Source organism: Diadema antillarum, unplaced genomic scaffold (assembly GCF_040938485.1).
Source record: "Diadema antillarum isolate AM-2024a unplaced genomic scaffold, OU_Dant_1.0 scf00000083, whole genome shotgun sequence".
Classification (NCBI taxonomy): Eukaryota; Metazoa; Echinodermata; class Echinoidea; order Diadematoida; family Diadematidae; genus Diadema; species Diadema antillarum.
In genome coordinates, this window is record NW_027270972.1 from 775,580 (window position 1) to 794,859 (window position 19,280).

The 19,280-nt window shown below is 38.9% G+C and overlaps 1 protein-coding gene across 1 annotated transcript in view; it reads right to left on the bottom strand.

Moving 5' to 3' along the window:
- Window positions 1-19,280, bottom strand: part of LOC139717833 (polycomb group RING finger protein 3-like) — a 124,197-nt gene that overhangs the window by 50,541 nt on the left and 54,376 nt on the right. The window contains exons 2-3 of the mRNA XM_071629328.1: window positions 17,948-18,053; window positions 4,569-4,665 (exon numbers count right to left, since the gene is read on the bottom strand). Coding sequence (XP_071485429.1) covers window positions 4,569-4,665; window positions 17,948-18,053 — 203 coding nt within the window. The remainder of the gene's footprint in view (window positions 1-4,568; window positions 4,666-17,947; window positions 18,054-19,280) is intronic.

Below are 19,280 nucleotides of genomic sequence, written 5' to 3' on the forward strand. Positions count from 1 at the left end.
ATTGTTGCAGATCCATGTATTCATTATGATCCTGGTGATTTCTATCATTGTACTGACATGTTCGATGTTACAGCTTCTCACTTCATCGTAGTCAGGCGATAGGATGACTTTAAAATAAAACTATGATTTTGATACTTTGAAAATAAAGGATCAGACAAGAAGATCAACTTAATGGCTTTTATCTCTGTTTTGTTTCATTATGATTTTGGGGTGGGGAGGGGATTTATAGCAAGCCTTAGCTACAGGTGGTTTGGAAAGAGCTCTGTACATCATAATACACTTCTATACTTCTGTCATCAAACACACAGAAATTTGGGGCCTAAACCCTCAATACTGAGCAGTTCACATTTCCTGTGTACTACTGAATTCCATGTTGGTAACCAAGAGCCATGTATTTGAATGTTTCTACAGAGCCAGCTCTCACTTTGTGCACATCAAGGCTAAGTTGCTAGGTCGAGCAACCCTTACAAAAAACTTGCATATACTGAACATCACAAAAACAGAGGAAAATGTCACGAGCACTGATATTACATGCTATCAGTTGTTAGATGGATATTCTGCAGTATCAAATCGATTTCTTCACACATTTTGTACATGTCCATGAACTAAAAGACTCTTATAACAAGATCAGCTAAAAAAAAAAAAGAACTGCTCTGTTGAGCTGCATTTCATAGCTTGGAAAACACACACACATTTGATTACACCTGTTATAGGAAGAAGATAAAAAAGAAGAAGAATAAAATGGACTGCCATGTGACTGCAAAGTTTGAGAGCACAGTATGCCAAGTACCTTTTCCCCTTGCACACATTTTTGTTGGAGTCAAATAGTACAACCAAGGAGGTTTCATAAATGGAGTTCCAACTGGCTGTAATTATTCAAACAGTTGTCAGATTTCTATTGATGTATAAAAGAATTCCACAGGTGCACTTGTGCCTTTGATGATCGATGTTTGACGCCGCGGTCTTGCTGAGCAATCTGAAGATTCATTTTAAACGTTATAATGTTGGCCATATTTTGCTCATTTATTTATTAAATGAAATGAAATTTCACTTAATGATAAAGCATGTAAAACAAAAGTCAATCCCATCCAGAAATTTGTGCAAAAGTGTAAATCAGAGGTGCATCATGTGAAAATGTTTAAAACTGTACGATCCTGGAAAGCTGGTTTTATCACTTTTCCGCTTAATTTCCACAAATGAAACTAATATGGATTAATCTTCAAGTATAATCCTTTATTGATAGATATATCAGATTAGTGCCCGGGTATGCCCAGTCGAGTAATTTTCATCTTTATTTCAGCATTTTTTGCTCAATTTCTATTCGCACATCCTCATGTCTGTACCACCTACCTTTTATAAGAAGGGATAGCGAAAAGTAATTGCCATCACAAAGACATATTTTCCTTTGAAAGTGGCTGGTGATTATGCAATGAGAAACAAGTCAATTGTCTTCGTATCTGCGTGGCAGATCCTGTTTGGCACATGCTTCAAATATTTTTGAGCGGCGGCTTCGAACATCTAGCAAAGGAAATAAGACGGTTGTGACTCCATTCTCTAGAACCTTCTTGGTACAACCAAGGAGGTACTACCTCCTTGGTACAACACAGTGACCATCACGCTAACAAACATTTCATGAAACAGTGATATCATCTTGCAGAGTAGAGTTCTGTGTTCTGGGGGCCAGCGATATATCGCTCCACGTTACACCGTTTACATGGAGTGATATATTGTTACAGAGCATCCACTAGACAAATATTGTCCCTTTATGGAGTCTGTAGGAATGTTGGGGATGAAAATAGTTGTGATATATGTTTATGAGTGGTGTAGCTGTCATAAAGCCAAAACAAAGTCATTAAACCCAGCAATGCCCTTTCAGACATTACCACTCAATCAATCCTCAGACATAATCAGCTACAAAACAAACACATTATTGCCAGTAGGATGGAAGTCGATCTTATAAATAAGCCTGTACTGAAAATGGCTTTGGCCTGTATAGCCATTCTATTTGCATAATCCAGAGTATCAGTTTTATTAGGAAGCAGATTACATGTGATCAAAACCCCCGTCTTCTCTCCTTGCTTACGCACAAATAACACCAGGCAAATTAGTTCTTAGCTCTGACGCTAACAAACACAGTTCAACTCATTACACCAACCAGATAATTTGACTCTAATCCACTGCCACACCAGATGATTCAGACCAAACAAATCTAACGCGACACTGACAATGTCATGGGCCATCACTCCCCAACCTCCTCACTCTCTAGTGCACCTGGGAGAGAGCAGGGTAAGGGGAGTGGGGTGATGGAGTTTTTGTCTAAAGAGCGATGAGTCAAATGCTGTCTCCTGGGAGCTGAAGGCGTCAGATGGAGGAGGAGGATGAAAGAGAAAAAGTGCAGAATGATGAGAAGACAGGAGCTAGAGGGGATGAAAAAGAGAAAGATGAGGACAGGGGAGAGGATGATGAAAAGTGGAGGAGAAGAAGAGGAGCAGAAGGAGAGGGAGGAGGCAGAGGAACAAGATGAGGATGGGGAGGAGGATGCAGGGGAGGAGGAGGATGCAGGGTAGGAGGAGAGGTGGAAGAGAAGAGGAAGAAGAGGAGAAGGAAATGGAGGAACACGAAGGGAGAGCTGAAGACAGAGAGTAGGATGAAGGAAAGAGGAAGAGAACGAAGAGGAGGTAGATGAAGACATGGATGAGGATGAAGAGAAGGGAAGACAAGGAGGAGGAAGATGAGGAAATGGAGGAAGATGAAGAGAAGCGTAGGAAGAGAAGAAGAGGAGAAGTACAGGAAGAGAAGAGGATAAAACGGAAGAAGAAAAAGATGAAGACAAGGAAAATGATGAAGAGAAGAGAAGCAGGAGGAAGATGATGACAGGGAGAGGATGGTGAGACATGAAGGAGATGAAGTGGAAGAGGAAAAGAGGAGGAGAAGGAAGAAAGGGAAGATGATGAAATGAAAGATGAAGAAAATTGGAAGAATAGAAGAAAAGGAAGAAAAGAAAGAGAAAGAGGAAGAGGAGGCAGATGAAGTTATTGAAAGGGATGAAGAAAAGCTGGAGAAGGCAAGAAAAGGAATAGGAAAAGGAAGAAGATGAGGATATGGAAAAGGATGTAGAAAACAAGAGGAAGAGAAGAAGAGGATGAGAAGAAAAAGGATGAGGAAGAGGTTAAAGATCAAAACAGAGAAAAGGGTGAAGAGAAGAGGAGAAGACGGGGACAGGAAAGAGGATGAAGGAAAGATGATGAGGAGGAAGAAAAGGAAGATGAGGAAATGGAAGATGATGGAGAGAAGCAAAGGAAGAGGAAGTGATAGCAAAGGAGTATGCAGAAGATAAACAAGAAGAGAAGAGAGTGTGACACGCAACAGAAGAAGAGAAGGAAGTAGACGGATAAAAGTGTGGAATAAGAAGAGAGACCAAAAAAAAAAAAAAAAGGAAGCACAGAAAAGATGAGGAAAAGGAATATGAAGGGGTTGTGAGTAGGAGATGGTGAGGGAGTATATAAAAGAAAGAAGGGGTACCACCAAGGAAGCTGGAAGAAAAAGGAGAAGGGGGTTAGAGAAGACCTTAGAGTCTAAAGAGAGGATTGATGCAGGGAGTGATAACCTAGATAATACGCCCCCACTAATCTGGTGAGCCCACCCCATTAAAAACTGCAAAATCTACTGTGTTGATATTCAATGCTTTTCTGATCATGGGTACAATCACAGGTCATTAAGATGCTGCAATGTCGAGAGGACCACAAACAGCATATTAGTGTAGATGTGTCATAAACTACATGGCATTCGCATGAAAAAACAACAACAACACACAACTCTTGACACAGGCACACATGAATAGTTATGTGCATACATGCATGTTCCATATCATAGAATATTAAATGGGTTTGTCAAATACCGGTTAGTGATTGGCTAAACACAGTCACGTGATGGAGGCACATTGGTTATGTTCGCCCATGGGAGAACGTTTTTGTAATGTTCTCCCATGGGAAAATATTTTCACGTAACAAATGACAAACGATACCAAATGATTGAACGATCATATTGTTCATACAATCAATAGGATAAATTTGCCTATTCCACACAATGTGAAAAAGCAGATTTGACTAACCCATATAATATAACAGATGATGACTTTTGTTGTCGGGAAGAAGTACCAAACGTTCCACCCTCAGGGTTTAAAATGCTATTTCGGGAGGCTATAAGTCCCTCGACTTCGTCTCGGGACTTATAACCTCCCTCACTAGCATTTCAAACCCTTTGGGAGTAACATTTGGTATGTTCCCTCCCCCACTAGTCGTCATCAATCTAATGTATCTATACAAAAAATGTTCCGTTTGTTGGACAAAATGAATGACAACCGAACTCTGCTTGTTTCAAGGCACATACGACATGTACCATTCAGACAACAAACAGGCATGCAGAATCATAAAACTGCCATGGAATTAATATCCTGACCACATTTTTTTTTCACCACCTGAATGCACTCTCAAGCCATCTGAAAGCACGCTGCGGTCGAGCAAGGCAGTTTTCGGATCGAAAAGGTAAACTCGTCTCTTCCGACTTACCCAACGTAGTTGAGTGGATGACTCTGGTGAATGAGAATTCTACATGTCGGACAGGTGTTGTTCTCCTCCAGGTACTTCACCAGGCAGCTTTTACAGACTGGCCAAATAAGAGAGAAACAGGGGGCAGAGGTGGAGATTGTATGAGAATAGCATAAATCACCTGGCACTGTTCACATCATATCCATTATTTCAGAACATCAACATTAGATGAAAATAACAAACTGTAGTCTGATTTCAATTCAATATCACAGTGCAAGAAAACAAATATGAATAAATTATTCATGACTTTCAGGTTTGTCACTTTATGCATCAGTAGTACAAAACTAACAAAGGCAGAAGAAATAAAAAAGACTAAAAAGAAATACAAAGTACTGAAAGATTACATAACATATGCATATATTCACTATGTGCAATGACACATATAAGCCTACAGTACATGTATGGTGCTGGTCATTAACTCTGCTCATATGCCCAGGGTTCTTAAGGAAGCGTTCACATCCATTTTCTCCACACATTGCTCAGAGGTATGATTACTCAAAATTGACACCTTCGAAACCAAAGCATCACGAAGATTACAGTGATGGATGCAGCTGCTAAGGTCTATCATAAATGACTCTGTATACCACAGCTCTCCTCGTTGCAGTTGTGTGGTATACAATCTCAAGTAATGAACCCGCTCTCTCTTTCTTTTAAATCTCTTTCTCCCCCCCCCCCCACCCTCTTTATATATCTATATAAATTCAACTGTATGTAGATAGGCCAATGGGATTTGATTCTATCATTACCACAGCAAATATATTGTGTATGATGGCTATAGCAATTTTACACACGGATTCTGCAGGGGTTAAGACAAGTTGGCTCACAGACCAAAATAAATAGGGACCCTGGAATTTACTGTTGGGGATCCAATATGTTTCAAAACATATTACGCACATGTACAGCTCAGGCACATAATATGCATAATTCTATTCAAAGAATGAAATGATTAAGGGGGCTCCAAGTATACTGAACAAGTATTTTTACTTGAGGGCTAAGATATGTACATCACTCGTTATTCTGCTTAATAATCTAACTTTGCTTTTTACTGCTTTGTGAAGCAGGGTTCTTTGTCAGATCGCATTCAATATAGAAATTGTAACAATTATGGGTGCTTCCCATTCCCATTAAAAGCCAATAGATCTTGGCACACAACGAAAGGATTAGCCCATTTGACATTGTGTGCATCCAGTGGCGTGTTCAAACACAAACTGCAAGATTGATGATTTCTATGTCTCCCCAGTAATCCACGGCCGCATTGAGGGGAGTCTATGAATAATTCCAGGGGGCATGATGCATCTTCAGAATTTACAGGATCGTACAGAACAGATGGGGCCACTGGCTTCATCTATTTGTCATCATCTCTGTTGCTATGGTAATGGGTCTGGAGCTCAAGGCAACTCGCCCCTTTTCTCCTGAACTTGGATGTTTCTGGACTTCCTTTAGTGCCCGATAAAGCTTTGGGCGTGATAAGGAATTTCTTGGCACCAACAGCAAAGTACTATTTATACAGAAAATTGTGATACGATCTCAGTTTCAAGGACACATTTCTTGTCTGTAATGAGATACATGTACAAAAAATATGAAGAAGCATCTACTGATGTCCCAAGTTAATTAGCATGTGTCTCCCAGTCAACTTAAATACAAGTGGGTTTGTCATTTTCTGGAGGGTATACAGGCCACAGACAGTTCATATGGCAAAAAAAGGAGAAAATTACTTTATTCCACCCCCCCCCCCCCCACACACACACGAACATTATACAAACCTCATTCAAACCATGCCACCCCATGAATTAATCTTACAAGTGTACAGGTATGTATGCACGTAGTTCTGCTGCTTATTGACCCTTTGAAATGTATACATATATGTTTGCATCTTGTTTTAGTTGAATATTTGTTGGATTTGTTTATTTCTGTCTCTCCCTTGTCTTTCTTCTCTTTAATATGTACAATTATATATAATAAAATTAATTATTATTATTATTATTATAATAATTGTTATTATTATTATTATTATTATTATTATTATTATTATTATTATTATCATCATCATCATCATCATCATCACTATTATCATCACTATTATTATTACAAACTTACCAAATGTAGACCAAACAACATCATCATCATCACTATTATCATTATTATTATTATTATAGACTTACCAAAATGTAGACTAAACAACTTAATAATCTTTTCCAGAAAAAAAAAAAAAATCATCCTTAGGTCTGTTTTAAGCCATTGAGGATGGGCTGATTTTGCTACAACACGCATTTCCCATAGACACCTGCCCGAGTACATGAATACTCAGGACTCATCCATAACAGGTTAACATTACTTATGCCCTTCTGTTTGCTTGATTGAATAATTATCATTACTGCCGACTTGCATGAGGAGTGGTATTTCACTTTAATTGAATTTGAACTGGGCTGACGAAATTTTCAAATTCAGAATATGTCACGGTGACTGATTATTTTAAAGGGATGGTACAGTATTGGTGGAGATGAGAATTGGGCTTTTAACTTTTTGCGAGATATCAAGAAAACACTTATGATATAGTACCAGAGCATACCATTTTAAGAGGAATTCAAAGTTTATATGATGAAAACCGGGTTTGGAATGACTGATACATGTACATCCAAAAACAAAGTAAAACAAAGCGATCGTAATAAAGTGTGGGACCCACACTTTATTAGAATCACACTTAATTAGAATCGCTCTTTATTGGATAATCTCAGCCATTTCAAAACCAATTTTCATCAAATAAACATTGAATTCCTCATAGAATTACATGCTCTTTCATGTTTCATAAGAGGTTTCTCATTATCTCACAAAAAAATGTTAGAAATCTGAAATTAGGTCTCAACCAAAAACCATACGATCCCTTTAATGCATAACATGACTGAGTTTCCCCTTTAAAGGAGCATAAATTTGCTCGCATATATAGCGAATAGATACATGTAACTGTTCATATGGTACAACTACAAGCACAAAAAGCAGCTCAAGTATCACAGCAAAGGATTCCTTCACACAAACCAAATTCCAGATTCATTTTCTCTCCAGCCTGCATTATCTGGAATTCTTGAATTTGACCTTCCCCTTTAATCTCGGCTAAACATAGCACATCCTGTCTCCAGTTAGCCTTCCCTTAGTCTGTGTTTTCATACCCCTTTCAATTCAACAGAGAATTGCAATTAAGGTCATTACTATTATTCAATCAGGCGTATGAAAGGAACTATGGTGTTCAAGCATGTTAGTTGTTGTTGTTTTTTTAAAGCTTAACAAAAGAGAAGAGATCGAGATGGTCCATTTAACCCATTCTGTGCCAAATAGTTGAATGTGCACAAATTTCACACACAAACCTATGGAAAGGTGATTTATGTGGTATGCAGTGGGTCAAAGTTCGTTCACACTCTTGTCCTCTTCCTTCCCCCCCCCCCAACATATTCATCCCTTCTTTACTTGACAGCTGTTGGAGGGATGCATGCACAGCTAGTACTGTATGAGCTGAAATTTTCGCGGTGGTTTTATTTTTAAGAATTTCGCGAATCGCCTTTGAACCGCGAGAATAACAACACGCGAAAATAACAACAAGTTAGACCCTCGCAACCGCAAAATTAACAACAAGCCAAAATGTCCTCCAAGTAGCAATTCGTGAAAATTTCAGCTTGTACAGTAGGCCTATATTGTTACCACTTTTATTCACCAAGCACACACTAAATACAATAGTAACTTTGATCGTGTGTGGCAACTCAAGTATATTACCAAGGAGCTTTAAACTGAAGCTCCTTGATATTACATATAATGTTCATACTGCCCTTGACATCATATTGGTCTACAAAAAACCACTAACATCTATCCCATCAAGTAAAGCCCCTCCTGACTGCTGTTTCTATGCCATAATGACGCCACTAGATCTCGTCAGTCTTATCATTACATGATATCTCGATGTCTAGAATTGCTATCCATTTCGACTTCGACTCCTACACTCAATGGATATTGATTACAGGGGATGAAGACGTTAAATTCTCACATATTTTTACTGTAACTTTCAAGATGACTTCTTGTGGATTTGCTGTGATTATATGGTCATGTTTGTTGTGTATCACCTGTGAACGAGTGTTGGTGAATAGGAATGACCTTCAGTGTATGGAATACAATGTATTATAATGTACCCTCCACATACTGTATACCACCTCCCCCGCCCCCCCCCCCACCCGAATAAAAAAAAACCACCAACAAATTGAGTATCTGAAAATAAGAACGACCCAAGTCCATGGAAGACCATTTCGAGTAAACTTTAAAAAACTTCATATCTTTTTTATTTGTCCAATAATATTTTATTCAACTGTGATGGGAAGGCAACATTGTATTCAAATTAGAACATATATTATTATGACAATTAACATTTACATTAATTGTGGAGAGGCCATTTGTGTGATGGACTTGGGTCGTTTTTTTGAATGATATACTAGTACATGATATTCTGCCATAGATATGAGAGAAGGATGAGAGAGGGCACTAAAATATGAATGTAAGAATGACCCAAGTCCTTCATTTTTACATTCATATAAGAATTAATTCATTCATTTTAGGCACTTCCGGGGGTAATTACGATTTATCGTTTATACACAAAATGAGTCCATGCATAAGCTACAATTTCCCATGTCAAACTGAATTTGGCCAAAAATTGGACTTGGGTCATTCTTATATTCAGGTCTTCAATTGGTTCTGAAACATTTGTTTAGGTGTAGGGCCTATATTTTACAAAGGAGGCTCTAGCAGTAGCAATAAACCAGAGAAATCTGTGATATGAAATAACAAATTCTTCTCGCACGATGCATTCGAAACAGCAGGGAACCGCTCATACATTTTGACATTTCAACATCAGGATAATATTCCATCTGCATTCTGCAACACTGGAGCCGACACTGATTCTTGAGAGATAAATATACATTTATATGTACATAATCTTCTCACACTGTGAAATATAACATCACATGGCAGACCATTCTTTTTCAAACACACACACACACACACGCACACACACACACACAGCAAATGTAACTTTGTTGACTCAATACCCAAAGTCTGATATTTTTTTCAAGCATGCTTTACAATGTATATCTACAAGGATCATTAATGTGCAGAGAAGCTGAGCAAAACAACAGCGCATCTCAAATTCTGCATCAAATATCTGCTTATTCTTATTTATGATGAAAAACGGGAGCATACAAGTTTAAGTAAGGTTGCTCTTTTTTGGGGGGACATGTAGAATTGCATATTGAAAACTTTCGCCCTAATTCACGCAGAAAATCCGAGGTAGCAGACGCTGACGAAAGTGAGTGCGTGTGGGGCGCGTGGCTAGTCGACACGTTAATGGGGTGGCCTGCAGCACCGTGCGTGGAGGGACATCATGTTCACATAATTTCACGCGTAGTGTGTTGTGTGTGTATAATTTAGGCGACAGAAAACGGGTTAAATCTTACAGTTGATATGATATAGTCTATGGCCTTATCATTTCTTTACAACATTATTTCGGTTGATTACCTCCGTACAACACGTGTAAGCGCCCGATTGCAGTGACAGCAGGTGGCGAGTGACCGTTGCAACTACTTACATTATTACCACCTCCAAGGAAATGCACCAGTCCGACTAGAGCCATCATCGAAAAATGAGACGGAATGTGGAATATATTTGGTTGTTTTTTGCTCCCAAACTTAACAGTTATGCTGTTAATAAGGCTGCTATATATGTAGATAATGTCTCACATACAACTGTATCTGGATATTGCGTTGAAAATGATATTTAGCGAGAAACAAAAGCTTGAAATCACAGGAATTTACACTGCTGACGACGGCAGACAGTGAAGGTCAACGGCTCAAATGTTCGTTGGTAGTCTCGTCACGTGATAGTTCTGTATGGATTGTACACGTTCCCTATGACAGCAATTGTGACTGGGTAGTCTAGCTTTACTGCCAATTTGCGTCAGGACTGCTCAACCAATGAACAGGATTCTTATATCACAAAAATGGGCAGAATCTCTACTTTCTGAAACCGTGCGCCCCAAGTTTGTGCGACCTTTCGTTCTCGAGATATCCCGCCTGGAAGAATTGCAAGACGGCAAAATATGCTCAAATTTGGATTGTTCCCCATAGACAATTCTACTCATAAGGTACTTTTCTGATCAAATTTGCGTCACTGCTACAAATGTTACAATAATGATATATACATACAGATAATCCCTAAAGTGTCCACTTTCAGAATCCAGGCGCCCCAAGTTTGCTTCTTACATAATTTAAAAGTTATGGCAGATTTTGTGGGAAAATGAGTCGATTTTTGACCCGTTTTACGTGTTGTAGCGTTCGCGCGGAAGCGCGGCTTCGCAGATGACCGAAAGTTTTCAATATGACATTTAATTTTTTGGTGCATACATGTGATGTACATAAATACAGTGTATACACAATGTACTGTAACCCCTACACTCACTATCACTTGACGGAAGATTTCATACTACATGCACCCAGGTATACAGCTTGAGATAACGTTTTAACACATGAAAACAAATTGGAGTATGGAATTCAATTTAATACTAATCTTTACAGCTAGGAGTGCAGGTTAGTGAGCAGGAATATTGTGGATGAGTCACTGAAACCCAAACATACAAACGGGCTACAACTGTAATTTAGTTAATTTGTGATAGGTATATGTGATCATGTCAGTGATGCTGCTGAAATCGTGCTTCCGTCCATGTGTACATTGTATTGTATGATCAAAAACACATAAAAACGTTGTCATAGTTCATCATTCACACCAAAATTATAGACAGTTCATCTCCAGACATTCTTTAGAAGGGGGGGGGGGGGGGGCATGGGAGGGGCTGGAAGGAAGGTGGTACCAAATCTTTAATAGACTTCAGTGAAATGCCAGTTGATAATCAGCACACTCCACAACATCAAAAGTGCAGCATCACATACAAATCATTCTTTAAATAAAAAGTTTGAAAATTGTAAACTACAGCTGTACCTTTGTGGCTCACACATTAATCTACATCATAAATGATGTTATAATTAGCCTACATCCATGACTGGTTCCACCACATTGAGACGGCTAGGCTTGCATTCCAGACCTAGAATGCACAGGTTATTACTGTAAAGCAAGATATTTTCGCAGCATGAAATTTTTGCAAATTAGAGCAGACGGCCTTTTTCGTAGTACGAAATTTCACGAATTGCCACTGGCATTCAATGCCTATGGTGTAGACAAGGACTTTGTAATTTTGCAAATCTTGGCTCTCGTAAAACTCTCAAAATTAAAAGTAAATGCACATGAACATTTTTGTTTTTATACAGTGATTTATCCCTGTCCTGTATTTTTGGTTTGAACTCCAGTGCAACTGAAGTGCCAATCAATTATTGCCTGGTACAAGATTTGATAAAGCCTTCATCTTGACGTTATTCAACCAAAAGTTGGCTACTGAAAAAGTTTTTAAGACTTTAAGAAATAAAAGCAAGAGAATGCTGCAAAGTCACACCAGCTATTGAAAGTGATGCAGCTGAGAATCCTATGGGATCCAAGGGACTCACACCTCTGTTCTGCACAGACACTGAGTTCCTGTAGCAAAGATGACATCACTGAACATTGTGAAGTTGATATACAAAGGACAAGTCCACCTTCATAGACATAAGGATTGAGAGAATGCAGCAATATCAGTAGAACACATCAGTGAAATTTTGAGGAAAATCAAACAAAAATTCACAACTTTGAACGGATTGTCCAATTTTCCTCAAACTTTCCATGATGTGTTCTTCTGATATTGCTGCATTCACTCAATCCTTATAAATGTATATGAATGTGAACATGTCCTTTAAAGGACAAGTCCACCTTAATATACATTAGGATTGAGAGAATGCAGCAATATTAGAAGAACACATCAGTGAAAGTTTGAGGAAAATCAGACAATCCGTTCAAAAGTTATGAATATTTTAAGTATCTGTGCAGTCACTGCTGGATGAGAAGACTACTACAGTGTATGATGTCACATGCGTACAACTATATAAGGAAAATAAAAAGAGAATTTCACAAAACTTGACTTTTTGAATAAAGTGCACATTTCCTCGACTTGTTACTGGCTTATGTTAGGGGTAATATTATTCCCCCTGACTTCTGAAAGAGAGAAGTCGAGTGTTCTTTCATTATGTGAGAAAAGTGAGAATATCTTGAATTTTCTTTATGCTTTCTTTATATAGTTGTACTCATATGACATCACAAGCTATAGTAGTCTTCTCATCCAGCCGTGACTGAGCAGAAACTTCAAAAATTCATAACTTTTGAATGGATTGTCCGATTTTCCTCAAACTCTCATTGATGTGTTCTACTAATATTGCTGCATTCACTCAACCCACATGTCTATGAAGGTGACCGTATGCACATGGGTGATTGGCTCAGCAGTCAGCAGGGAGTGGATGTTGTAGGACGAAAATCATGATATTTCTGCGGTGAGCATTCTCATTGTCATCTGTCTCTGTGAACTTCACTGCATGCTCTATGTGCATGATATTTCTTGCAACGTTATGGGTGGTTTTTATGCACAGTCACACGGTGAGGAGAATGTTGCCAGTTTTCATATGTCACCATTTTTCAAAAGTCGCATTTTGATCTGTTAGTGTGAATGTGTCTCGGTTTTTGGTTGGTTTTTTTTTTTTGTCGTTGAACATTTTGCTTTTTTCCGGGAAGTAGAATGCAATTTCGGCAAATATATAATTGGCAGACACACAGATGACAGTGATCAGATTTTAGGTTTAATTTAATTTTAACATATATCATTGATAGAAAAAAAAAATAAATGAAAAAGATTACTTCTTAGGTTTAATGCTAAGGTTTAATGCCAACTATTTTGTATGTTTATTTGTTTGCTTATTTATCGGAACTTTTCAATCTTTGATACAAAGTGGTCTCTTGAGGTCTACAAACATGTATCACTGCTGGGAAGAGCTGCTCATGATCTTTCTTGTCTACTGTGAGATGGATTGCATTACTTGGATCCTCATTTGTTTTTCATCAGATATGTCATACTGTATATATATCTGACAAGTCACTTCTGTTTTGCTAACCTATATGTCATAACTAATCTATAGCCAATCTCATAATCCAGAAAATTCAAGGGTTTTTAATTTTTCAGCGTATCTTTCAACGGAAGCATGCATGCTTTCCAATCACACGTAGTATACAGTACAGCAGATCTGTCATCTTTAATTCCCCATGTAGGGTGTACTGTTGTGACCTTTCTGTTTTGTAGTTCTTCAGGTTTGTTTTGAATTCAACATTTTTCCTACTGGCACATACTGGTTTCAACTTGCTCACGTTTATACCAGCATGTTCAATGCTGCTCATAATGCACTATAATTAATTCTCTTTTATTTCATTGTTACTTTGCTCTTCATTACTACATCATTATATACATGTACGCACAAAAAAACACACATGACTACACCATGTATACTTCAAAACAAAAGCTTTTTCCAACAGCAAGACAAAATTTGACCAACATTTCTTATCTCGGGAGCCTGGTAGGAAGCCAGATTTTCAGCCTACACGCCTTATCGTCTGCTGGCTATACGAAAATATCTCCTGAGCTCTGAGCTGGGTATATACGAGTCAATATTGTTCAAAGGGTGTCAAGTTATGGAAACTTGGCCGGCTGTCAATCGCAGCGATGATCAGAAACACCTGTGAACACAACATGGCTAACCTTTTCCAAGATAGTACGAGGAACACAATGGCAGGCATACAGTGATACCAGCAGCCTTGGCTGTGACTGCGTGCTAATACGGCTTGTTTACATGCTCCATTTCTCTCCTCAGAGTCAACCTCCAAAAACATTTTACACCCACAATGGTTCCTGTTGAACCCATTTTGAGCCCCTTAGAAGAAAAAAAAAATGTATTCTCATCTCACTGCTCAACTCCAACAGATTGTCACTCTGGATAGACATTACTCCAGCTTAAACACTTTTATGCAACAACTTTATGCAAAATAATTTCATGCTTAACTTGTTTATTCAGGTTTTTTCGGGGGGGGGGGGGGGGGGAATGGATATACAGTATTAAATGTCTGGCTGGATAACAAACAAAATTACCAGTCTCATATATTATGTTTCAGAAAAATCACCTCCCCCTTTTCTCCCCCATATCCCCCCCCCCCCCCCCCCCCCCCCCCCCCGAGGATGCAACAAACTGATGTAAAATCAGAACACCGGACTGCATTTGTACGATATCACTTGGGAAGTCACGCATCCAGCCATGTGGTAGATTTGAGCTCAAACCCTACATCGATCATTGGTCTCAGACAAAATCAATTCAACTCGCATCTCAAACTGAAGGAGTCCTAGATATCAACTAACACGCTTCTCAGCACAAATTCCCAGCTCATATTTACCATAATACTGAAAAGCAACAAGATAATAAAGCAAAATGAGAAAAAACAAAGTTGAATATTGGTCAGAGTTGTTGGCAGGCCTGCAATGCAGAAGCACTCTTGTGGCATCTTACAGTTCAAGGGCAGAGCAGCGCTCCAAGCAAATTTCAGCCAGACTCTTCTGTGCAGTCCAACCTACTTTGGTTAAAGATAGAGAGGAAAAAAAAAAAAAACCTCCTCCGCGTTAAGAGAACCCTGATGGAATATCAAGATGTCGCAGCCAGACAAGTAATAAGGCTACAGGGGAAGAAGACGGAGGATCTTCGCCTCTGCAGGGCACACAGTAGGCCCAGGGTTCGGCAATTTGCTGGCTGGGCTCGTCATCACGAAATCTATCAGACAGCGGGAGACTTGGGATGCCCCAAATAACACTGATAATAGATCTGTTTGTGGGATTTGTTTACCAGCAATCCCTTAGAATGTCTCCCTATGGACAGACGGCTTTCGTTTTTCCTTACGCTCATGATGACCCAACTCCACAGAGAACCTCTGTAGTTTGTGCATTACATCTCCACACAAGCATCCACATATGTAGCTGAGGTGATTTCACTCATGCATGATAATTGGGCATTTTCAAGAATTATAATGTGTATGTGTACAATAAAACCGAACTCTACCTACCCCTCTATCATTGTCTGCACAATTGTATGTACAATTGTACAAACAGAATGGTGGCCAAACACAAGTATCTCCTCTTGAAAATGAAACTGATATCATTCACAATTTTTTTTTTTTAGAGTTAATGTATAAAATCTACACTGTTTTCTTGTCTTAATATTGGAAAAAAAAAAAGAATCCCAAATCATGTAAACACACACACCCAAACACACAATCTGTATATTTAGGGCTACTGCTGTTTGTTCTAAAATAGTGGAAATAAAAATTACACACCATGAACAATTACACGCATACACAGTCTATAAATTCTGGGCTGCTACTTGTCGTAGGCAGATCTGGCCAGCAGAAATCTTGAGCCGTATTCTCTTGCCTCTCCCCCCCCCCCCCCCCAACCTCACCCACCTCCCTCCCTCCCTTTCCACTCAGGATCATGCATACCCATGAACAGGACAAATCACCAACATTTAGGCTGCGCCACAGAGGGAGAAAGAGAGTGTGAAGTCAAAAGTTGAGGCATAAAAGCTCTTCGCAAACATGCTCCAAGGCACTGCAAACATTATCAAGCCAGCAAGATTTGCAACTGGTCTCTGACTGGCTTTTTTTTTTTCTCTCTCTCCAGAAAGTCACTTCCAAATGCTGTGGATGTTTTTGCAGAGCAATGAATTGTGAAACATGCGAGAAATAGGTGTGCCATTGAAATTCATGTTTCAAAGGCACTTGTTCACACCTCGTAGCTCCATGTTCACAATGAATTGCAGTGTTGTATAATAACACAGAGATTCCAAACAGGGTACCTCAGAGATTTTTTGACTCAGAACAGACTGTTGTACAAAAATTTATAGAAAAGAAATAACAATCCACTCAAATGGTGAAAGTTTCTTATAAATCCTTTTAAAAAGGGTAAGAAAAATCATGGATCTTTGGAGTCTTACATTTTTGTTTCAACACTAAAGTTCACCAAAATTCCCACTGTTAAAAAAAATAGATACTGTAAAACATGATATATTCGCGGCATGGATTTTTCGCGAATTGAAGCCGACGGCCTTTTTTGCGGCATGAAATTTTCGCGAACTGCCACTGCCATTCAATGCATATAGTGTAGAAAAGAACTTTCGCGTGCATTTTAATTTCGCGAATCTTCGTGCTCGCGAAATTCGCGAAATTAAAATGCACGTGAACATTCCTCGTTTTACAGTACACAATCACAGAACATTCAAGAGGTTCCGGCAACTTTCAACCAGCAAGATAACTTGCGGGTAAGGGATTTATACATGCTTAATTACTGACTTCAAAATGATAACTCTAACATTTCTTTGTATAACCCAACGGAAGAGATTACATTTTCCCTCATCTATTTTGCATATAATGTGATTGTGACACTAACAAACCTTCTTGAAATATGTTATACTTCGAATTTTAAGCACTTTCTTATCATTCTTTCAATTGCCCCCCCCCCCTCCCAAAAAAAAAAAAAAAAAAAATGTTCGATGAACGACACGTGATGGATGCTGGATGATGACTGATCACATAGCTCATCTGAGCAAAGACTCCAGCAAGCTTAAAGGGGAAATCCAGTCCAAATATAAGTTAGTCTGATAAGAAAGAATAAAACATTACAAGTTCAACTGTAAAATTTTGATCGAAATCAGGTGAAAAATAAGTAAGTTATGGACATTTTGAAGTTTCACTAATTTTTCAGGAAACAGTTCTTGAATGGTCAATATACGCAAAGGGCAAAGTGAGCATCACTTCACCCCCTCACAACTTGCATATATATGACATTTCCAGTTTTTCATTCAAATGCAAGTAAGCTCAAGGCTCAAATCCCGGTATATCTAACTAATTACTATTCTGAAGCTATTCAACCAGGAATAACATTATGTTGCAGACTTCAATGACAGAAATATTGAATTTCGTCATTTTTTTTTTTACACGATCAATGGAAAATTGTGAGGTTATGACATAGTTAGCTCACTCATTTGCATATTCATATCCACTGTACAAGAACTGTTTTACAGAAATTAGCATAACTTTAAATGTCATAACTTCCTTATTTTTAAATCTGATTTCAGTCAAATTCTTATCGTTGAATTCGTTAGATTCTACCTTTTTTATCAGGCTCACTTATATTTGGACTGGATTTCCCCTTTAACATTGTGGGCTGGGAGAGGAAGCATAGGCTGATAATAGCTGCAGCACCCACAGAAAGAATCTTGCGTTTTCTGTTTTCTTGACTTTATTTTACTCACATGTGTGGAGGCATTCTATGATGGTGGTGGCGTCGATGAGGTATCCATGGCACAGCTTGCAGGTGATGTTCTCGTTGATCTCGTACAGGAACACCTGCCTGTCCATCTGTGATCGGAGGTAGACAAAGGAGAGGGAAATCATTAAGACATGAATATGATCGTCACCCTCACCCACATCATGCAGCATAAGGCATGAGGCGAATCACTGGCACAGCACAAATGAGGTTGACTCAGTCGTTTTTAGCGACATGCATGTCTATGCAACAGTAGGGCTATTAGCACCAGAAAGACACAGAATGGGGTGGGGGGAACAGTTTTTTGGGGCACCATTTACACTGCCAGAAACACTGGACACTTGCAGTGTTTTGGCAGGAAATGTGCATGCATGAGAAAAACCAGATATTTGGGATTCTGGATAAGTTGTGCATACGGTGTGCAGTATGTGCAATCGATATGAGATCTACAATGCATCTTTCCATTCAGCTTGCATGATGTCAGTACTTCTTCCTTTCTTTTTTGTATAATACTGGCTGGGTAGCATATTGAATACGTAGCATATCAATGATTTTATATAATAGTGCTTGTCACTTGTGGTTGTTCTGCAATGACACAACTGTATAAATTAAAACCCAGCTTGGTAATTCAACATTAATCCACTTCAACAAATCCAATCACTTTCTTCTTTTTTTTTTCTTTTTGTTGGGGTGGGAAATAACTACACGTATGTCACTACTACTGACTGATTGTTTACAATTTACATGAATGCTTATCATCAATACAGAAACATAACAAAAACATATGGCCTCAATTTTCTATTTTAAGTACAGGCCAGAGGATGAGAGAAATTATATATTCTTTTATTGTGTGCTGATATTCCATCCTGAATCTCAGTCTTATTTATCTATTTACAAGTTTCTGCATGCTCCTCCCACGGAAATCTCATCCCATCACTTCTTCAGACGTCATCTCGTGCTCCAACGCACAGAGCTTTCCCTTTCCAAATATTATCCCCTATTCTCTTCAGTCTTTCTTCTATAAATCAATCCCTCCTTCGTGCCCCCCCCAATCTATGCAAGCACACACACACACACACACACACACACACGCTTTGAAAGCCAATGTTCGCAGAGCTGAAGGGGGTTCAGGAGGTATTGCACACAATACACTGTGTGTGAGGTTCAGATGCTCCGCCCCCTCCTTGATTGGCGAAGCTGCAAGGACGCCGCATGTTCTGAATGTTGTTTAACATTTCGGCTGATGCGATGGCTGCAACTCGAGGGATTTTGATGCAGCCGTTAAGATACGTGCGTAGCAATAAATGTCACGGAACTTT